This window comes from Carassius auratus, chromosome 40, assembly GCF_003368295.1.
Source record: "Carassius auratus strain Wakin chromosome 40, ASM336829v1, whole genome shotgun sequence".
Classification (NCBI taxonomy): domain Eukaryota; kingdom Metazoa; phylum Chordata; class Actinopteri; order Cypriniformes; family Cyprinidae; genus Carassius; species Carassius auratus.
This window is the reverse complement of record NC_039282.1, coordinates 13,614,750-13,638,381: the sequence shown is the minus strand read 5'-3', so window position 1 is coordinate 13,638,381 and position 23,632 is coordinate 13,614,750. Positions and strand designations below refer to the sequence as shown.

Genomic DNA, 23,632 nt, shown 5'->3' with positions numbered 1-23,632 from the left:
CCAGTACGCACTAATCCACAAATTAATTTATTAAGTTATTCAGTTTATAAATGTGCCTGGCACTCCCACTGACGCAAAATAAACTAATTTCCCGAGTTATTCACTTGCTCTTAACAGTACATTGACTGAAATGCTAAAAGAGTACCGACACGTCATTCGGCCAATCACAAAGCACTGGATAGCTGGCTAATCAGAGCACACCTCATTTTTCAGAACGATGAGATTTGTAAAAACAGTAGCATACATTATATAGAAAATAGTGTGTTTTTATAATCTTAAACCACATAAACACATTGCATTACACCAAATACACAAAATAATGTTCTTTTTTTAGCAACATCATATGACCCCTTTAACCTAACTTCTTAGGACACATAATGGCCAAACAAAAAGTGCGTTAAAATTATTACAATGTTACAATACTGCTAAAAATCACTGCTAATATACCCTTAATATTCAATTTATCTCAAGCCATACAGTACTATGCATGAGAATGGTAATGATTTCTGGAGCCCTTTATATGTCATAGAAAAAGTGCACAAACAAGCACAATGATGAGTGTTTCAGGGAAAGAAGTGGTTAAAGCTTTAGAAATAGAATGCAGTGCTAACAAGACTATGCTAAAAGATGAATACGAATAGGACAAAGGCCTTTCCTGCCTTAGTGTGCTGTGGAGACCTGTGGAGCAACCACACTCCACCTTTTTTTCCACAGTTCTTTCAATTAAAAACATTAAGAAAAGGGAGACTTGACTAAATGTACCAATTATGCAGCTGCCTCACATAAAAGGGTGAAAAACGCTCGTCACCCTGGTGGTGAACATGTCCAAGACCACAGTTGGAGTGTGTTGTGAATAGTAGCCTTAAAAAGTGAAGTGTCCTGGCAGAGGAGACAAAACAGCAGCTGAGTTCAAGCCATTCTTGCGCATCGATACCAAGGAGAAGCCTTTCATCTGTGTCCTCCATTGGAGCTCCAGACTCTCAGACTGGATAGAGGATTCTAATATTACAAAATAACAGGGTTGGATCGATTCCAAAATTTAGGCTTTGGTATGACATCAGCTGGGATTGTTACTTACATACCAAATAAAAGTCCTCAAGTAATGAAATGACTAATGACAATAGTTTGTGAAACAAACAAAACTCAAGAAATGTTCTACATTAAAAAAAAAAAAACCAAAATACATTTTCATTACTCAAAAAGTAACTAAAATACAATTTAAAAAAAGAGTTCTGGATACATAATACAGATATTAGTTTTAGATACATGACATATTATAAGAAAAAATCTTTACTCACCTCCACTAACAACGAAAATGCCACTACACTCAAATAGAAATAGACTAAGCAAAGAAATGTATTTGAACTCAATTTAATTTGAATTGAATGATACCAGTTAGCAAATCTTTGGCAGCCCTAAAAATTAAAAATCAAATACAAACTAAAAGTATTGAAACTATAAACTCTACAACTAACAATGATATAATAAAAAACAAATGAAAACTAAACTGACTGACAATTAACTCAGTGTTATGCCTTCTAAATAATAGCAGATAATAATTGAAAGCAGAGTTATGCTCATTATAAGAATTTAGTTAAAGTCTTTTGCAAGTTATCTTTGCGGTTAAAACAAAACTGGGTATAGTCACTAGAGTTTTCACACTACAAAGGGTGGAAATTCCACCAAAAGAGAAATAAAACCTTGTTAATTATTCTTCAGCCCAACAGCAGTGACACACTAGCAATGTGACAAAACCTAAAATGTAGTAAATCGGCAGCGCCAGTACACATAAAACTAATCATGCTCCGCTGTGAGCGATACACTAGAAAAAATTTAATTAAGCCCAGTTCAGATGTTAAATTAATGATCACAACAGCCCCATTGTAATGGCATTTGGACAGAAGCATTGATTCAGAAAAAGGGAGGCGGCGGATCTCTGCGCACAGGGATCTCTGATGAAGGGAAAGAAGCAACTCATCAAGTGCCGTGCTGTGATGCTTGGATGTGGATTTGGCAATGATTTCTGCAGTCTGTGCATCATCAAACTCCCAACTGCTCTTGAGTGGCATGCCAGCTCTCATCTACAGCAGTCATTCGTGCCACAGCCTGAGAGACAGTTGGTTTGGACCTCGTCCTTGGCAAGTTTGCTTTGATGGTTGTAAGGATAGACTTAGTAACTCCTTATATTGTTCTTGTGTTGAAAACTGAAATCTTTTGGCAACTGTCTATAAACCATTAGCACTCAGTCAATGAGGAAAGAAACTGACAGCAAGATAGGAGCCACTCTATCGGATTTGATTTGCATTTGATTTGTAGACCTGAGCGCTGCTGATCCGATTCCTAATTCTGAACTTAAGTAATATCACTATAAACTTCTAGTTTTACTCCCAGACCTCCCACTTGACCCTGCACAGCTCCTATTCCAACTCTACAGGCGAAAGGAGTCAGGCAGTCCCAAAACTTCTCCCAGGCACGATCCTCCCTCTCTCTGGATAAACTCCAGGGCCAAGTTCCTGTCTGCTGGGCCCTCTGTCAGCTCGCTGGAGTGTGTCTCAACCCCCGCCAGCACAAATCCACCACAGAGAAAGCATTAATGTGCCTTCACTTGATATGTGACCATGTGAAATTACACATTTTGATTTACTAGGAAATATATTACGAGCTTTGAATTTGCCTGTGGAGAAACTTATTAGAAAAACACTTTGAAGACCCTGTACATGCATTGATAAAACCCAGAGAACAAAAAAAAGTTTGTGTCTTTTATAGTCAGCAGACAACAGGGACTATGAATTCTAGGCCAAATGAGACCAAAATTGCAAACCTCAACTGAGCCCTCACACTTTTTCACATGAGAAATAAGGTTATGAATCTAGAATCGGTTCTTTGTAAATACCAGAACGAAATGTCATTCATACACAAATGTCAGAATACCATACTAAAGTAATCTGGCAGAGTTTCCTACACTACTTGTTCAGTGGTGTCACCACCACCACTGAATCTACAGCTTGAGAGCATGACCAGTGCAGTCCCATTACAGAAAAAATACTCTAATGATTCAGTTCACTGTAGCAAATCAAACAACTGCATAGTCCAAGTGACTCAATCTCATCTGCACCACCTTCTGTACTAAAAAATCCCCCACAGCGTGAGGAAAGTGAGTACTTCCCAACTGAAGTTGTCCAATCTAAACAAAGCTTACTTAAGCTCACTCCCCAATATCTTACAATTCATCATGCTGGTTTCCAAGTCAATTTCCTACAATAACTGTTTCCATTTACTCAGTTGACACACTTTAAAAGAGAACTCTAACAGTGTGTCTTAAATATAAAGCCATTCCACATTGGGGTTTTCAAACAATTCATGCACAACCCCCCCATCATTTTGCATATTAATCAGTATAATACATATTAAGCATTTGCAGACAAATAAATGATAGTCCTACCTCCATGAAACAGATCCCTGCTGCAGCATTCTCGTTGATGGATGCATTGTAGAATTTGCTGCCAAACACAGGCTCATTATCATTAATATCCTGTAGGATCACTTTGACCACAGCTGAAGAAGATAGTGGTGGTCGACCCCTGTCGGCAGCAACCACAGTCACACTAGGCTTAGGGTCCGTTTCGTAATCTAGCTGGGTCAAGGTGGTGATGATACCAGTGACTGCGTCAATACTGAACCAGTCTGAATGAGTTTCTTCACTCTGTTGGATGCTGTACTGAACATCTCCATTGGGTCCATGGTCTTTGTCCCGTGCTGTTACCTGTACGACAAAACTTCCTGGAAAGGCAACCTCTGGAATAACCTGTGTATACTCCTGCTGGTCAAACAAAGGAGGGTTGTCATTAACATCCATGACCTGAATAGTAAAGGAAGACTCTGCCCATAACGGAGGAGTGCCAGAATCTGTAGCCAACACTCTGAGTTCATAATGGTCTTGCTCCTCACGATCAAGAATCTGATCTATGCAGATAAGATAGATGATGCTGTCTTTGGTGGTCAAAGCAAACTTTCCATCACCCCCTTCCAAAGATACATTCACATTGGCATATTCTCCATAATCAGGGTCTGTGACTGAAATCCTAGCCACGTACTGGCCAGGCTGTGCTCCTTCCGAGATGCGTGGAGAACCATCCTCACTGAGGAAGATGATGGTCATGGTGGGCTGGTTGTCATTGTAGTCTCGCACCTGGATGGTCACGAAAGCGTTGGTGACCTCTGGTTGACTGGCATTGTCCCGAGCCTGTACCACAAGCTCATGGACTCTTCTCATCTCGTAATCCAAAGGCTTGTTCAGAGTGATAACTCCAGTTCGAGAGTCAATGACAAAGTAGTGATCAGGATCGCTCTGTCTCCTGTTGATATCATAGAGCACCAACCCATTGTCACCTTCATCAGCATCTGAAGCAAACACCTGGAGTATATTGTTCCCAGGTTGAAGGTTCTCAGAGATCACAGCATGGTAGCGACTCTGGTTGAAGACTGGGGCATTGTCGTTGATGTCCTGCACAATCACATCCAGGATTATTTGTCCTGTCCTCTTGGGTGAGCCACCATCAAATGCGTCCAAGAGCAGAGTGTACAAAGATCTTGTCTCTCTGTCCAAAACTGCATTTACTACCAAATCCAAGTAGAGCACTTTGTTGGATCCTCGTTTGGTTTCAAGTAGAAAAGCTTGTCCTACATTTCCATCCGTTATGATGTAACCTTGCGTAGTGAGCTGGTCCTCATCTGCATCCAAAGCAGGCTCAAGAGGAAACTTGGTGCCAATGGTAGCCTGTTCTGGAATCTTAAACGTGGCTCTTTTTCTTGGGAACACTGGAGAGTGATCATTGATGTCGTTTACTAAGATGGTGACTTCTACTGTTATACCAGTTATGGTGACTGCTATGAAGCTGTAGCGGTCCCGTACTTCCCGATCCAGGACCTTTGCAGTTTTTATGATCCCTGTACTTTCGTCGATCTCCAGATCGGTGCCTACACCTGTGCCCTGATGATCTGAGATGAAATAGTGGGTTGCAGTCATGTCAGGTGGGAGGCCAGCACTAATGTCACCTACTACGGTTCCTGCTGGCTGTTCCTCATCTAGCTGGAGCAGCAATGTTCCTGGCACCATGGATGACTGGATTGTCATGAGCTGTAGCGCTACATAGAAGATCACCAATATCCACCACCAATCCAATTTTTGATGCAACCGATCCATAATCATCCTTTCTTTGCTCTTCACTGAAAATTCTTCTTACAAAACCTGACAGGACAAATGGAAAAGGAGATTAGTTAGAGAAGCAAGCATAAGGGAACTAACAGAAAGTGGTTTGAGATTATACAAAAATCAAAAAAAGCATTCATTACAAAAAGATGGATCACACAAGCAGGATCAGTTACAATTATGACAAGAATGTTTAAGTGGCTTTCCACATGTTGCACAGGTTCACCTTTAAAAATACAGCAGCACACCATATACACGTTGTACCTGCATTTTACTGTCAGCTAATAAGACAAAATATCATTGCTACAGCTAAAATGAGAAGCTTCACTGTACAAAAAAAGAAAAGAAAAAAAAACACAAGGTACTCACACATGGCAGCAAAAAAAAAAATCTCATAGTCATTTTGACTGATTGTTTTTAGTTAGTTTTTGTCCTTTCTTGAAAATATCTTTTTAATTCCTGTCACGATTATTATTTTAGTTGATGTTGGCATGTTTGTTAGAGAGATCCAAGCCTGAAAACTCCCAAAATATCAGTGCAGTGATGAACAGGAGCCTAAAATAGAGACTGTGGCTTACATGACCCCTCTTTTTTAGTAAAACTATTCAACTGGAGCCCACACTGATGTAAAAGAGAGCCAAGAGGACCCTTTAAAGTGAACTGAGTGTTAACCCTGTCGTATATTATTGCCAACACTACTGCCCAAAATGAAGCTAGAAAACCACTGGTGGGCCAATTCTAATATATTAAAACCACAAAGGTCTCCTTTGAGTGTTCTTCCAGCTCCTTTTTAAATTAGTGATTCCTCATCCATAAAATTGTAGCTTGTGGACCTGCAAACTATGATGACCTTATAATCAAAATTATGATTTCTGGATTAGGCCCTTTTTCTAGGTCCAATTGAATTATAAATATTTTGTAAGACAGGAACTTAAATAGTTACATATGCTGGTTAGAAGAACTTGACTCATACAGCCCAGCTACTCAAGTATGAAGGATCTGCAAAGCAGAAACGAAATGAAAGATTGAAAGTTATGAGAGACATCTTATTATCCAAGGAATTATGAATTGTGTGGTTTTCTGTATTAAAGAAAAATTTTATTCACATGCACATTTGACCCTGCCTTTGAGTAAATCTCTTAAAACAACACTGTAAATCAACATGAATCCTCTTTACAGCACATTTTTAAAAGTCAGCTAGATAGAGGTTGCCAGTTCCACTTAGATTTAAACACAACATTATGGACTGTATGTAGTGTAATTTTCCAAAATAGTTTATGAATTTCAGGCATATCATAGTGTTATAATAGCTAACTAATTTCAAGCTAATGAAAAAAAACTATGTTTTAACTTAAACTTTTATTTTTTGAAAAATGTATATATGTATAAATGTATATATATATCTGAGTCCAACACATACTGCAACTCACAGTTGTTCTGACAGCCTAAGCCTTAAAGAGAGTTCACCCAAAAATTTACAATTTGATGTTTATCTGCTTTCCCTCAGGGCATCCAATATGTAGGTGATGAACACAAGCAGAGATTTTTAACTCAAACCATCTGACAGTCATAAAATGTACAGGGAATGGATGGATGGATGGGAATCACAACTTTGAGAGTAAAAAAAAAAACATACACAAACGAAACCATTGACACACTATATACAGTATGAATTGGGAGTGTCAATGGTCCACTTGAGAGATAGGTGGCGGTAATGCACTTCTAGGTCTGCGATCCGCCATAAAGCAAGAAGAAGAAGAAGATGTGTCAGGCACCAGCTGTTGAGAACACACGCTCAGGAAAATCTGAGGTAAAAAACGTTTTGTGTCTTTACACATCAATGTGTTGTCACGATCCGCAGGAATTCATTTGGTTTAGTTTCTGTTTGTTTGTTTTTTTACTCTCAAAGCCGTGATTCCCATCCACTTACATTATATGACTGACAGACTGCAATATTTTGAGTTAAAAATCTTTGTTTGTGTTCTACTTAAGAAACAAAGTCACCTTGCCTACATCTTGGAGGTAAGCAGATAAACATGACATTTTCATTTTAGGGTGGACTATCCCTTTAACCAAGGCCTAAAGACAAAATGAAGACATGATCAGTTCTGAGATGAGCCTGTCCCCATCTGCATTACTATGAAAAACCACAAAATCAGTTTCAGGCCAAGGGAAATATTCATGTCATTCTCAATCACTGTGTAAGAAAAATGACTTCACAATAAAATTCTTTACAATCAACCACAGGATTTCACAAGTTTTTGTAAAGTAAATAAAAACAGAATCGCAGGAAATACTTTTGCTCTGTCAAACTGTAGGAATCAGAGAGGCTCCCTCCAGTGGGGGACTACAGTTACTATATATTCTTCACCTCTGCAAAATTCTAATGCTACTTCTTTTCACTTTCTACCCAACAGGGTATTTGTTTTAAGTAGGTAAGTATGTCTCAGTGTGTGAGCAGGCTTAACTCAATTAACTCCAGAGTGACTGGTGGTGCTGGATCTTGTGCACAGCTGCACATGTGGTTAATCTAAAATGTGTGTGAGTCTGATGATGCAGGTGTCCATATAAAAGTGTGTGTAAGTGCCAGTGTGTGTGAGTCAGATCTTTGCATGCTGTGCGCCTCGTTGCGGTAGTCTGTCAAGTCTGTGGTAGTGATAGTGTGTGTGTGTGTGTGTCTGAGCGAGGGAGCAGACCAGGAGGGCTCCACACAGTCTGCCCTGCACCCTCTCTGGCTTTGCTGCATTGTAATTGGGGTCTGCTGGAAGCCTGCCCTGTGCATATGGGAATCCAAAGCTAATTTCAGTCTGTCAGCATCACAGCGACTAAGAAACACACACACACACACACATGCAGGAACACTCTCATGTTTAAGAAAGTACAGGCACACACACCCACACACAATACCTCCAACGTAGATTATGTGTACCAAACACTTCTTCTCGAAAGTAAAGCCTCCAAATACATGACGCCCATAAGTGTGTGTATACACACACACACACACATTGTCACACACACTCACACATTATGTTATACATATGTATTTTGAGGTTTCATAACAAACAACTTTTAAGAAAGACATCTTAATTATACATTATAATGAAAGACATCTTAATTATACATCATAATTAATTCAATTTTTTATAATTTATATTTTATAAAATAAAACAATATGAATTAGATTTCTATGAAATAATATATATCAATATATATTTTATTTTATTTCATGGTCACCATTAAGGTTTTAAGATAAAACAAATATTATGATTGGTTCTCCAGACATTGAGGGATCAAAGGCTGAAAGAAAGTTGCACAGATGTGTTCAATGGGCACTGGCACTTTTACTAACGGTTGGAACAGACCTCCAAAGGGCTGGACATGTACCACGGGTGTAGAACTTTCCAGCAGGTGTCACTACTGTTTGTTTATGTGTATTTCAAGTGATGGATGTTATTTTTATTTTCCTGGGTATTTGAGGAAAATGTATACATTTACCATCTTATTCTAAATGCAAGCACATTTATGTTATTTATATATGTTCTAATATTACTAGGTCGCAGATATGCCTCTTATCATTCCTAGTCACCAGATTGTGAATCTGTACATGCGTAGTTAGTGAGTGCACAGGCGCCGCCTTTATTTTTCATTTTCATTCTGTCGTTGATCAGGACTGGTACGCTTGCCGGTAAGTGTCTGTAAACTGACATTGCTAGTAATTCAGATCTAAAAATAATATCGCATGATCGTGTCATTTCATTAGTTCTTTCTGATGTTTGTTTTGTTTCATTGCAGGTTTACAACCTAGCGATCTATAGTGATTAGTTAACTGACGAGCTAAACGTCACATACTAGCAGCTGTGTATGTGTGCTCAATAAATGCTCAAAAAGTGGCTCGAGTTGTATCCGCCGTGCTTGTCCTGAAACCCTTCCAGTGGGGAGTTTACTGAGCTATAGCAGGTAGCTTAGAAGAAAACTGGACAGTTGTAAACCGCCGTCGGAGCCGTGCTAGGAAATTCACGGACACCGAGCGGGGGAGAAGCCATCGTTGTTGACAGAAGTCGGGATCGGAGACCCGTATACTGAGAAGGAAGCGGCCGTTAACAACACCACTGCAAAAGAAGAGCCGAAGTCAAGAGTTAACGGGGCCGTTAAAGTGCTGAATGACCGTGAGTAAGACAGTGTGATTAATAACAGCTGCGGAGCTATAACAACGCGACTATCAGCCGTAACAGCTGAGTCTAATCTTTTGAAGCGAATCTTTCTGAACGAGTCATTTGAGTCGACTCCTCTGAACGATTCTTTTTGAACGATTCTTTTTGCTAAAAAGTGATTTTAGTGATTTTGATCACCGGGAAGAGGATAAAGATATGAGAAATGGCAGATGAAAAACCAGATCTGGAGAGTTTAAAACGGAAACGCTCAAATGCACAACGAATCTTTACAACAAGAATAAACCGCCTTAATGTCAGTGCTGGCCGTTTACGTGAAGCTGAATTGTCAGAAGAGTTAGTGAAGTTGAAAGATGATTATGACAAACTCCTTGATGGTAGTAATGAGTATGTTGATGCACTAAGCCAAATAGATGCTACGGGTGATGACAGTGAGTCGCAGGATGCTCTGGCGAGGAGAGATGCCAGTGAGCAAAAATTCCTTGAAACTGAGAGTAAAATCATGGAAATGCTGTGGACTAAGTATGCAGAGCCAGACATAGATGCTCTTGTAAAACAGTTCAAATCTGCTTTTAATCGAGCTGAGGCACTCGGCACAAGTAAAGTGCCATGGGCGCAGCAGAGGGTCGAAAGTGGTAAACTGGAGAGGAAACTTCATGAACTCAGGGATGCTGTGTACACTTGGAGAGATTATCGACCATATGGAAGAGACAAGTGGATGCTCTTTTTATCATTAAGAGAGGATAAAGAGCAACTGATGGATGGGTGGACATACAGACGTGAGGATGAGGTTATGAAGAGGGACAGTACAGAACTAAAAGGCCATGGTGAGGAGGCCGAGGATGAAGACGAGGGAGGAAATGATGTGGTCGGTGGGCATGTCATAACAGATATCAACAGCCTAACAACTGCAGATAGCATCACCTTGACCCAACCAGTAGCTCTTGCTATTGCTACTCCACCTGTTAACAGTCAGCCTGCTGTTGTCAGTCCACCCGCTGAGGGGCAGGAAACTGTATATGTAACAAGTTCTCCTTCATTCATGTCTACAGACAGAGCAAGCATTTCTACTTGTGCTGCCAGAGGTTCTACAGCCATTAGTCAACCTCAAAGCAGGTATGGCACAGCTACTGAACACAATGCCTCCCAACAAATGTTACAGCCCATTCTGCAGTCAAGAAGGTCTGATAGTGGGCTTGGTGTCAGTTTCACCCTACCTTCAACTTTTGCCAGCACGCCACAATGGTTGAACGATCATGCTACTCTGCCTGTTGATCTCAGCATGGGACAAAGTAGTAGCATGCCATATAGTAACCCTGGTTCGCACGCTGGTGCAGAAAACAGCTCTCAGTGGGCCCGACCAAGAATAAAGCTCACACCAATAAGCTTACCTAAATTCTCCGGTGACCGGAGGAGTTATTGGCGTTGGAAGGCTGAATGGGAAAGTATCCAGGCACAAGCAGAACCTACAGGGTCTAGGGAATGCAAGAAACTTCACTTACTGGATAGTATAAGTGAGTCAGTGAAAAGTGAACTCAGGCTATATCGGTGCAGAGATGCGAATGATATCTTCAGGGAATTGGAGAACCATTATGGTGACAAAGCACACACGGCCGAAGAGATTGTGTTGGAGCTTCAATCACGACCTGCTGTAAAGAACCATCAGCCACGAGAAACGTTAGAGTTGATTCTAGCAGTGGAGAGGGCAGTACTGGATCTCTCAGACCTTGGGTGCGAAGATGCTGTACGCAATCAACTTGTGATTCGGTCTTTGGAGAGTAAACTCCCTGATGTTATGAAAAGAGAGTGGCTCATGTGTGTGAGAAATCCTGTAAATGACGTCCATCCTGGAAACCGTTTTGACAGGCTCTTGATGTTCCTGGAAGACCAAAAGTCATTGCTCGTCAGGTTGGAGCAGTTGCTGCCCAGCAAACCATGGCCTGCTAATGCTCCTGAGAGACCAAGCCACCGGGAGAAACCAGGTGACAGATGGAGAGAGAAGAAGTCTTTCACTAAGACTACAGTAAGTGAAGTCAAAAGAGAATCCAAGCAGTTACCATGTGCCGTGTGTGGTGATGGAGATCACGGAGGTAAACTGTTTCGTTGTAAAACTTTCAGAAAAGCCAATCTGTCAGAAAAGAAAGCTCAAGTGAAAAAGGTGAAAGCATGTACAAAGTGTTTGGATGTTCACGGAGTCGAGAGTGACTGTACTCCAAAGTTTCTCTGTCGTAAAGATGAGTGTAAGAAAGGCGACACTCCAGCGGACCACCATTATTTCCTTTGCCCTAAGGCGTCAACAAAGAAGGACACTGTTAAAAGGGAAAATAAAGAAGAGGAAAAGAGGCGAGCTCGAGGTCCAACAGAGGAGCAAGAGGCTGTGTTCGGTGAGTTGGGACTGACTCCTCACCAATTGGAAGCTGTCCGCAGAGCCTGTACTAACAAGGTGACATCGACAGTGTGTCCTGGTAAGAGTCTGATGCAACAAAGTGGTTTGAAAGAACATCCAGTCCTTATGATGCTCGTACACGTCACGACAAAGAGAGGAGACAGCCTTGGAGCTTTGGTTGATCTTGCTTCTGACACGAATTACATTACACACCAAGCTGCAGAAAGGCTCGGACTGAATGGTGAACCGGTTTCCCTTGTCGTGTATGGTGTTGGTACGATGAAGGTGAGAGTTGATACAAAAAGGTATCTCGTAAAAATAAAAGTGTGGACCTCCCGAGGAACTCTGAAACTCCACGAGATGATTTGCTATGGGATGGAAGACATCGCTAAAGTGGATCGAGTGGTGAAATCGGAGCGGCTAAAGCAATTTTTCCCTGAAGTAGAGCCAGGAGAATTGGCCCGCCCAAAAAAGATTGATCTTTTAATCAGCACTCGTGAAGGGCGATTAGCTCCACAAAGATTGCAAAGGGTTGGCGATTTAGTGTTGTGGGATGGTCCTCTGGGCAAGATCGTGAGTGGTGTGCATCCAGACCTCTTTGAAGATGTGGAGGTGGCTGCATGGCGGTCGAAGACACACTTTGCTCATTCAATGAGGACGGTAGCCGTCAAAGTTGAAGAACACTTGGTTGCAAGGCCAGGAAGCCATTTGGAGCAAGGAAACATAGCAGAAGTTCGAACGACAGCAGTGTGCAATAAAGAGGTCTTTGAGTGGCTAAAGTGGGACAGCATCGGTGCTGCCTGTGATCCTATCTGTGGAGGATGTCGCTGTGGAAAGTGCTCGCCGGGAGGAAAGGAGATGTCCCTAGCTGATGAAAAAGAGCTGGAGATAATAAAGGCAGGTCTAACCTTCAGAGAGGGAGATGCGCACAGCGACCAGCCCCACTGGGATGCGAAGTATCCCTGGATGGAAAACCCAGTCTCTCTTCCTAACAACCGAAAGGCTGTGGAAGCAACATTCCTGAGAACGGAGAAGCGGCTCATGAGAGACCCTCTGTGGAAAGAAGCTTACACGAAGCAAGTCCACGAGATGGTAGAGAGGGGAGCTGCTATTAAGCTCACTAAGGATGTTATGGACAGCTGGAAGGGTGCTGTGTGGTGGGTGAGTCACCTAACAGCCCCAAACCCCCATTCAGTAACTACGCCAGTACGACTAGTCTGGAACAGTAGCCAGGAGTTTGGAGGGGTCAGTATGAATAGTATTTTGCTTAAGGGCCCAGATGTCTTAAATCCCATCAGAGCGGTGCTCCTTAGATTTCGGGTGGGAGAACATGCAGCCATCGGAGACATCACCAAGATGTATAATTCGGTCTGGCTGGAGGAACAGGAAGTCCATGTGCATCGATTCCTATGGAGGGACTCACCGGAGGATGAGATTGAAGATTACGCTGTCGTGAGGGTGAACATGGGGGATAAACCTGCGGGATGTATTGCGCAGGTTGCCATGCGAGAGACCGCAAAGTTACCCCAGTTCTCTGAGATGAAGGAGGAAAGAAGGGTAATCGAGGAAGACTCCTATGTCGATGATCTCCTCACATCCCACAATGACCCACACCGTCTAAACAAGATTCAAGAGGGAGTGGAGAAGATACTAAGAACAGGAGGTTTCTACCTCAAGCCTTGGATCCGGTGTGGTCAAAGTGGGAGGAGAGAAGAGACCAAGTCCAGAACCATGACTCTGACTTTACCCAACCAGTTAAGGGAGGAAGATAACAAAGCACTGGGGGTTGGTTACCTTGTGCAAGAGGACAAACTCTTTGTGATGGTCTCTATCAACTTCTCCAGTAGGAAGAAGAAGATGAGAACTGAGATTGACCTCACTGAAGGGGAAGTAGAAGTAAAAACACCAAACCCACTTACTCGTCGTGTTCTACTGAGTCAAATCGCTGGACTGTATGACCCGATCGGTCTAGTAACTCCTGTGAAGCAGAAAGGAGTAATCCTTGTGAGAAGAGCCTTCCAGGAAGCTGGTAAGCTTACTAAGGATACCTGGGATGAACCTCTGTCTGACGAGCTCAGAGGCAAGGCAATTGATCTGTTCAAGGAGTACGCTCGTCTGAGTAGTATTAAGTTCTACAGAAGCCTTACGCCTTCTGGCTGGAAAGATAGACCCTGGGGAATCACATTTTCTGACGGGAGCTGTGAGTCCTATGGTGCAGTACTTTACTTAAGATGGGAGACATCAAATGGTGTAGTCACTCGGCTAGTGGAGTCAAAGGCCAAGTTAACTCCTCTCAACCAGAAAGGTGATGCAGTTATGGCAGAGGTATGTGGGGCTGTCTTTGCCACACGTCTGAAAGGATACATGTTGAAGCATGGACGGTTGGACGTAGAGAAGTGGTATCATTTCATTGACAGTCAGACGGTGCTTGGAGCCATCCAGAGAGAGAGCTATGGTTTCCAGACATTTTTTGCGAACCGAATCGGGGAAATTCAGAAGGCTGGACCTGTAACTGACTGGTGGTGGATACCAGGCAAAGTCAACGTCGCTGATCTAGTCACAAGAGGGTGCGCTCCTGATCTGCTGGGTGAGAATTCTGTGTGGCAGAAAGGTCCCGAGTTTCTCTCTGATCCAGTCGAGGATTGGCCCATAAAGTCAGCCTCAGAAGTGGCAGTTGATGCAAGAGAGGTAGTGAGTAAGCTCCAGAGAAAAGCCTTTTCAGCAGTCCTTACCAGAGTTCAAGCCAAGAAATTGTTACATCTTGGCAGTCTTGGTGGTGAAGATCCAATAGTCACAGATGGAGAAAGCGGGGCTTCACTGTCCTCTGAAAAAGGGAAGAAAGTTACCTTAACTGAGACTAAGGAAGAGGAGACTCTGTGGGGAGCCGCACTCATAGACCAAGTGGATCCAACAAGGTGCAGTTCTCTTACTAGACTTTGTGGAATAGTTGGTTATATCCGCAGAGCTGTAAGGAAGTGGTTGGCCCGTGTACGCAGGGCCTCCAAGCCAGCAAAGTGGGAGGCAGTATTGACAGTTAAGGAACGCGAAGTTGCATTCCAAGACCTGTGCTTAGCTGCCCAAAATGGAGTTATGTTTCCTGTGACCACGCTAAACAGGCTTGTTGTAAGCAGGGATGGGGCTTCAGGGCTCCTGAGATGTCATGGTAGAGTCCAGGATTTGACCCAGGGAGAGATTGGTGTACCTTTGGTTCCCTACAAGGCATGGATTAGCGCTCTTCTCACGAGAGAGGCTCATGAAGCTAACCACGAAGGGGTTGCTGGCACACACCTCCGTGTGAGATCTAAAGCATGGGTGATAAGGGGTTCAAGGATTGCCAGAAATGTTGTTGATTCTTGTATGCATTGCCGGAAGATCAAAGCAAAAATGTGTAAACAGGTAATGGGTGAACTTCCCCTTGAACGAACTAAACCAGCCGCACCATTCGAGTTTACAACATTAGACCTTTTCGGTCCCTATGTTGTTAAAGATACTGTAAAACGAAGAACGGAGATGAAAATCTGGGGTGTGGTGTTCAGCTGTATGGCTTCAAGAGCAGTACATGCTGACATTGTAGAAGATCTGTCGACGGAAGGATTCCTGAAAACATACCAGCGCTTCACAGCTCTCAGGGGTCACCCAAGAAAGCTTTGGTCGGACCAAGGGACCAACTTTATGGGTGCCAAACCAGTATTACAGGAGCTTTATGAGTTCCTAAGTAACATTGACAAGGATCAGGTCCAGAGGAAAGCAGTAGTTGAAGGAACCGATTGGACATGGGTGTTTCACCCGGCAGACTCTCCCCATCGAAATGGAGCAGCTGAGGCAGCAGTTCGTGTACTCAAGAGGGCGTTAAGTAGTGTTGGCAAGGGATGTAATCTGACAGCGCTAGAGTTCCAAACCCTTCTGTACCTGGCTGCTAATCTGTCGAATGAGAGACCTATCGGTGCCAGAGCTCAGGTACAAGACGAGACCGTGGAAGTAATCACTCCCAACTCACTTCTGCTTGGTCGTGCAGGACCCAGTGGGGACTCACGAGGGTTTGAGTATCCAACTTACCCCGTTGTGCGTCTGAGAACAATCCAGATTGAGGTTAATAAGTTTTGGAAGCGTTGGAGTCAGCTGGCAGGTCCAAACCTCTACATCCGGCAAAAGTGGCATGCACCTGCTAGAAATGTTGCAGCGGGTGACCTGGTATGGTTAGCTGATCAGAACGCACTGAGGGGCCAGTTCAGGCTGGGTCGAGTCGTGGAAGTGTGTCCTGATGCGAGGGGTGTAGTACGAGATGTGAGAGTGGCAACATGTCGAAGTTGTCCAGTTTCCGGTGGGCAATCCAAGAGAAACCGAGTTGAGGACAACTATCCCTCCACCATTCTCCACAGGGATGTTAGAAGGTTGGTGGTTCTGCTTCCAGTGGAGGAGCAGTAAAGGATCCCCACCATGGTGTGTTTCGGTATAGGATTCCCACCATGGTGTGTTTCGGTATAGGATCCCCACCATGGTGTGTTTCGGTAAAGGTTCCCCACCATGGTGTGTTTCGGAGAAGGATCAAGACTTTCCCCACTACCATCCTCCTCAAGGCTGGTAGTGTGTTTCGGTAAAGGAGGTTGTTATGTCATCAAGAACAATTTGTGTTGTTTCAGACATTAAAACCATCTTGAAGATATAAGTATTAATGTTATAACGTAATATGTTTATTCATTTGGAAGTATGCAATGTTATTTGCATGGTTATGGAGAAATGTTATGTCTAAAAGGGAATTGTTTGGTTAGGATGGCCTACTTGGATTTTAGAATCAGTAGGCCAAGTGGGAGGTGTAGAACTTTCCAGCAGGTGTCACTACTGTTTGTTTATGTGTATTTCAAGTGATGGATGTTATTTTTATTTTCCTGGGTATTTGAGGAAAATGTATACATTTACCATCTTATTCTAAATGCAAGCACATTTATGTTATTTATATATGTTCTAATATTACTAGGTCGCAGATATGCCTCTTATCATTCCTAGTCACCAGATTGTGAATCTGTACATGCGTAGTTAGTGAGTGCACAGGCGCCGCCTTTATTTTTCATTTTCATTCTGTCGTTGATCAGGACTGGTACGCTTGCCGGTAAGTGTCTGTAAACTGACATTGCTAGTAATTCAGATCTAAAAATAATATCGCATGATCGTGTCATTTCATTAGTTCTTTCTGATGTTTGTTTTGTTTCATTGCAGGTTTACAACCTAGCGATCTATAGTGATTAGTTAACTGACGAGCTAAACGTCACATACTAGCAGCTGTGTATGTGTGCTCAATAAATGCTCAAAAAGTGGCTCGAGTTGTATCCGCCGTGCTTGTCCTGAAACCCTTCCAGTGGGGAGTTTACTGAGCTATAGCAGGTAGCTTAGAAGAAAACTGGACAACGGGAAATGAACTTAGACAACTGCTATTTTGTCCATGATCAGTTTCTTTTTCTTGCATTTAATGCCTTGTTAAACTACATGGCATGAAGAGAAATACTCTTGGATTCCAGCTAAATATAAAAAGGTTGTAACTATGCCATATTAATCATTAACCATATATTTATATAGGGAAGTTCATACTGATCAAATCAGGTCAAGAAGTTGGCCATATTCTACTAATTTTATGAGAGCATGTTGAAAGTGTTATATCACTGTATCTGACTTTCCATCTTTGGGCAACTTTCCAACGCTCTGGGTCATGTGTTTAACCCAGACCACTTAATACGATAAAGGGCTTGTGGTTTAATTATAGAAAATGGCCCATTTGAAGAAAAAATAAAACTCTTTGTGAGCAAGGCACAGTCTTTCCCTTTGTAAAGTCTGACACAGATGAAATGAAAACAGGTCTCCCCTTTTTAATTTAAAGCATGCCCTCAATAACACTTAATAATGGTCTCCGAGCTGTTCACACCTGCTGCAAGCACCTCAGTGCAGTGCATTATTTTTATAATCTTACATAACAAAGAAGAGAAGATAGCAGATTTGTGGGAACGTAGACCACAAATATTTTTGAGCAAGTGTTGCTGCCTTCCTCCTTCCTCCTTTACCCAGAACCTCCATTCCACACAATAGTTCCAAAGATCTGACAGAGCAGAAATCTGGAGCTAAACATTCCCAAAGAAGCTGCTCTGTTAAACACCGAAACCACTCTGGCCAAGACGCTGGGGATGAAAACAACCACAGCTGGCCAGACCAATGCTGATCATCTATCACTCGATGTCCAAAACGCTTTCCCAACCAGTGGAAGACGTCCACGTTGCTCACGACACCTCAAACAACACTCTCGCTGGAAGACTGTAATGACTGCAAACATGATTTTAAAGAATTATGTTTTTCCTAAAGTTCATTTCGTTTAGATTGAGAGGGCGGATGAGGTAAAGACAATATATTGGCCTCTTCAGTGTAAATGATGAGTGAGAAAAGGCCCCGAAAGCCAAAAAGACCTTAAAAAGAAACCCCAAGCAGCCATAAAGTAACACCATCAATCTCAACATTGGGCAATTCAAATATTTCCATTTTAAAGGATGTTTAGTGCTCGGCCAAATTAACTTCACGTTGACTATCATTTGACCTCAAGCAAACATGCTGTCACACTGGGATTATTTTCCTAAAATGTCTTGCTTTTACAGGATAACCGAAAGAAATCCAAGAAAACAACCAACCTGGCCAATCGTGATCAATTCCAATATAACTTCTGCTTGTTTGAGCACATCACTCACTCTGAGATCCAATGAGACTTGGCAAGACAGGCTTCATGTTGAAGTACTTATCTACAATAATGGAGTATCTTAAAGATCAGCAAACACCAACCACACACTGAGCCTTATAACTACAGTAGGAAACAGAGAACCGATTCTTATTCAGTTCCAGTTCCATTAACAAAAAAACACCAGAACCAACTCCCAGTACCAAATGAATGATTCCGTTCTTTTTTCATATCAAAAAGATAAAGCACAACCAGTGTAGTCGGTTTCAAAAACAAACAAATCTTAATGAGTCAATTCTTCTCTCCAGTACAGTTCTACAAATGACTCCTATGAACCAGTTCTTTTTGGTGACTCAAATACGTGCAGCTTACAACTAACTGTGAGACTTCAATCAATGTAGTTACTGACTGGTTTTTCATATGATTTGTAGTTTAACTGTAAATTGTATTTAAAAGTGCACTTTTTTGTGGTATTTATAAAGAAAACAAACACATATTGTATATGCATCTATTCCATTTCTAAAAACTAAAAATCCACTAAACAGTCGATGTAAACACACCTGCAAGAATTGTTGAACCTACACTTTCAGTACAGTAATCCAGCATAAGCCAAGGTAGCTGTGCTCCACAGGAGCTGGTGGGAAAGAAGAAATCCATCTGCAGGCCTCAGATATGTACATGCACTGCTAATCTACATCAGATACATTTGTGCCATGGAAAAAAAAGGAGGCCCCATCAACCTTGGTTTGGCCAGCATTTAGTATGTTCTGGCTTCAGGGTACCTTCTTTTTCCCACACCCTCCAACCTGAGTGTGTTTGTGGAGATGTTTGTGGAAGGAGGTCTGCACGCTGAACAAAACAAAGACACACGTGCTGCTGGGTCCTTTGAACATGACACCAGCTGATACAGCTTCGGTTACTGTGCGAAATTGGAAACATCTGGCGGCATCGAGTGGATGATTTCAGTATAGAGTTTATGAAATTCGCTGTGTGTAGTTTTAACTGAACACAGACTTGTAACATCCCATTTGCAGATAGTTTCAAAGAGAGGTATCGTGTCCGGTATACCTGTTGCCATATAGAGAACTGTATATTTGAGTTGATGCCCCCACACTCAAACAAATCCATATCAGACTGAGACGTACAAGCAATAGCTGCAGTATTTTGACATCTTCAGTCCCTCAGGAGATTCAATTTACACTTATAACAAATGCTACTTTGACAGTTATCCATTTTATGTTTATGTACCTAGAGCCAAATTTTTGTCTTTGTCTGTCCAGATTCTCTTTCACCCTGAAATATAACAGATTATATATATATATATATATATATATATATATATATATAATTTAGTTATTTGCATAAATCATATATTTTTTATTTACTATTTATATATATATGTATATTATATCTGTATATATATATATATATATATATATATATATATATATATATATATATATATATATATATATATGTATATTATATCTTGCAAATTTTGGGAAGATGTACATGTCTGTTGCCTCTTGTTGGATTATAGATAAAATGTAATTATAGAACATTTTATATAAAATGTTCTATAATTACATTTTATCTATAATCCAACAAGAGGCAACATATATATATATAAAATGTTCTATAATTACATTTTATCTATAATCCAACAAGAGGCAACATATATATATAAAATGTTCTATAATTACATTTTATCTATAATCCAACAAGAGGCAACAGACATGTACATCTTCCCCAAATTTGCAAGCACAGCCCAAAGGCACAAAGGTGATAGTTTATGTGTGATACGAACCTACACTTTTTCTGTAAATTCAAGAAGGAGGTCACACACTGACCCTACATGGCTTTAGAAAATGTGCACAGACACGCCTCCCTTGAAAACCTAATGAGAAGGGGCAACAGCCCTCTGCCATGCAATCTCTGCTGTCTACACCACTCTGGAGACCAGAAGCTGCAACTGTGTATGGCTTTAGTGCTCCACCAGAGACCGGTAAGGATGGGGTTAACTACACCACAGCAGAGGTACTGGAACTGTCTGATCATCATCAGAGAATCCTTTCCTAAGCCAAAAGGATGAGATCAAGGGTGATGTAGTAGTTGACTCTGCAACGACCCTGTTTTTTTCTCTCCATACATCCAAATGGATCTCAGTTCACCCGGGACGGTCCGATGTCAGGGATGGAGCTGAGAAATCAACCGTCTGTCTGTTGGGATGAGAGTCTGGTGACATAATCTTAGGAATGTCTTAAAAGCCCTTCAGCGTTCAATATGGTTATGCTCTGTCTGAGGGTCGGACATAAATTCTATGGCTATATTCACTGCAAACTTTATAAATTTCACTTAGTCCAGTAACTGATGAAAAATGGTTCAAGCTCTAAACCTTTCCTCGGCTCGGCTCACTCCAGAATCAACTACACTTCCTGCCTAGCATGCAGCCGCCTCCTAGTTTTATCTTGATTTATTAGATTATCAATGTTTCTTTGTGGCTGTCGAATCAAACATGTTGTTCTTATTTAAAAACCATTATAATATAAACTACCCAGTGCTGTCTGCTTATTTGCGTGAGGAACATGGTTAATTTTCATGCTTATGACTTCATCTGAACAAACTGGAACACAAATTAACTTGGGATGTGACTCACTAATCTTATGGATCTATCCCAAAACCGAGAGTGCGAACATGTGGAGTCTAGCAAACGGGCGACGATGGGTGGTGCTTTATATTCAGACAGCCTCTAAGCTCAACAAGAGCGGCCGAAACAGTAGCTTCAGTACTGCACTATGGCAACCAACGAACCAGAGAAATGGAAGTCAACTGAGCTGAATGAGTGAAAACAACCTTATTATCTTGATGAATATTAATTATTGTCGCCCTCAGAGGGAGATTTGGAATGCAGTCTGGGTGAACCCCGGCCAGCCACCAACACAAAAGCACAACACTTCTCTAAGACTAACAAAAGAAGTCCACTGATGAACCAATTTAATTAGAATGTCTTGCAAGGAGAGAAAATCTATATGCTCTGGCATGTAAAGCAAGTTAAATAAATGACCACTGGACATCCGCCTCTGTTATTCTGCAACTGATTTCCTCTGAGGTGCAACACGTTGCCAAAAATATCATGAGATACAGCAGCCAAGAAAGGTCAGGCTTTGGGTGATATTAATAAATACATTAAAACAGCAATTTAATTGAAACATTGCATAGCGGATACCACAATTTTAATTGCAGGATTTGAAATCAAAAACAATAACTTTGTAGGGTTTATTAAGTAACCTTCCATTTTCTATACTACTGGGGGGTGAAGATTTTTAATGCCCGCCTCTTAAAGTTTTCACAGGCCTCTACAGCTATTATATTATGTTTTCTCCTATTCATTTTCAAAAATATTTAAAGTTATGCAATACAAATCACCCCCTCAATGAAAAGAACCGTTCGGGAGGCTTTTGTGGCCTGCACATGGGTTCCACCAATTCCAGTGTAGATTAAAAACAATAGTGCAGAATATACAAAAACTGGAGTTCAGCAGTCAGACTGCAGCAGCTGCAAGCACAGTGAACCGCAGCATATTTCTGAACCAATAGACTCATAGTCTTGTGAGTCATGATTAGGAAATACAACAGCTCCTAACTTCAAATTTAGTACTGATATCAATATCAGCTGCATTTTGACACTGTCTGATTAATTGTATTGATTTAATACAAACAGCATTGCGTAGGTCTGATTCATTCCAATAAACAATTTGTTAAAGTTGCTTAACATCCATTTTCTGCCACATCCACCAGAAACAAATAAATCATAAATAAAATCATATCGTACTTTAGGGTGCACACAAACTGCACTAAACTAAAAATGCAAACATCTGACCTGATGATTCATTGAATCCAAAATTAAACTTTATGACTAAAAAACGATGTAATCAAAACTCAATGGTTACACCTCAGCTTTGCATTGCACATGAGATACTACATATCAAAACTAAATGTGTGACAATGGGCTTCTTAACTAGATAAATTATCAGTGATTTCAGTGTTTACTGAAATGAGAAATAAAAAAATGTATTTTATGAGAGCTCCCCAACATGCAGAACTATAAAATCTGACATTATGCATCCATTCTACTCCACAAAATCACTGCAAGTGACTATGGCAAGCTGAATTAAAAAATTTTCTTAAAACTAATTAGTATCTTTTTAAATGTCACTAGCACATTAAAGACCAGTAAATAATTAAATAGTGAGAAATATATTTGTAAATGCATAATGTATAAATGTTGATAATGTATTCAGTGTTTCCCACAGCCTTACACTTTATTTGTGGCAACACTCCCCCACACCAATATATAATTATGCAAATAATTTTTCTGCCAGAAGAAGGAAGAGAGAGGTTTCTCTGGTAACAGCTATATACAGAGCCTCACTGACTGAGCTAACAAAAGCTGATTTATTAGACATAACTTGCAAGATGAAATTAAATTGAATTTTCATAAAACAGTTTTTCTTCTGAAATACAGCAATATAAAAACACCTGCTGATTTTTTTTTTTTTTTTTTTTTTTTGAAACTTGCAGTGCTCATGTTTATTCAACGGAGTCAAAACCTTTTGGAAAATCTATTTGTGGTGGTCAGTTTTAATATTGTGGCAGCCTGCCACAAATAAATCAATGTATGGGAAACCCTGGTATTCCAACTGTTCAGAGTTCCCATTTCACATTTACCAGTAATTGATCATAGATCCCGTTTTTAGTTATCTATTCTAACTATCTAAACACTTCTATATTATTAACTATTTATCAAATAGACTACTACGGTCTACCCCAGTTGTTACCAGTTATTATTCTTTTTTCCCATTTGTTTATCTCAATAGTTACATTTGCTTTAAATCTGCAAGTTAGGTTGTTGATTGATCCATATTTGTTAATATGGAACACTGATCAAATAGTAATACTATTCAAGAGAAAAAGTAGAAGTAGCTTATTAAATAGACACTATTGGATTATTTATTACAAGACAAAATATAAGTACCAGTAACATCAAAACAGATACTTGTCAGAATTTAAGGAATAAATGTTAAACTGGCTTGCCATAAGCGCGCGCGTTGACTGTAATGGAAGCATGTTTGCCGTGTCGCGTCAGGATGGGGTATAAAG

The 23,632-nt window shown here is 41.0% G+C and overlaps 2 protein-coding genes across 3 annotated transcripts in view; one reads left to right on the top strand and one right to left on the bottom strand.

Annotated features, from left to right (window-relative positions):
• dchs1a (dachsous cadherin-related 1a) overlaps nt 1–23,632 on the bottom strand; it is a 117,169-nt gene that overhangs the window by 92,397 nt on the left and 1,140 nt on the right. For both annotated transcript variants that reach the window (XM_026226735.1, XM_026226736.1), the window contains exon 2: nt 3,443–5,248. In XM_026226735.1, coding sequence (XP_026082520.1) covers nt 3,443–5,209 — 1,767 coding nt within the window. In that variant the 5' untranslated portion in view covers nt 5,210–5,248. The remainder of the gene's footprint in view (nt 1–3,442; nt 5,249–23,632) is intronic.
• Nucleotides 8,605–16,214, top strand: LOC113058643 (uncharacterized). The gene is made up of 2 exons (XM_026226737.1): nt 8,605–8,894; nt 9,002–16,214. The coding sequence occupies exon 2, from the start codon at nt 9,584–9,586 to the stop codon at nt 16,187–16,189; it is 6,606 nt and encodes a 2,201-aa protein (XP_026082522.1). The 5' UTR covers nt 8,605–8,894; nt 9,002–9,583; the 3' UTR covers nt 16,190–16,214.

Bases quoted from the DNA above. Each gene is read 5' to 3' on its own strand.
- LOC113058643 (XM_026226737.1), top strand. From the start codon at position 9,584: ATGGCAGATGAAAAACCAGATCTGGAGAGTTTAAAACGGAAACGCTCA.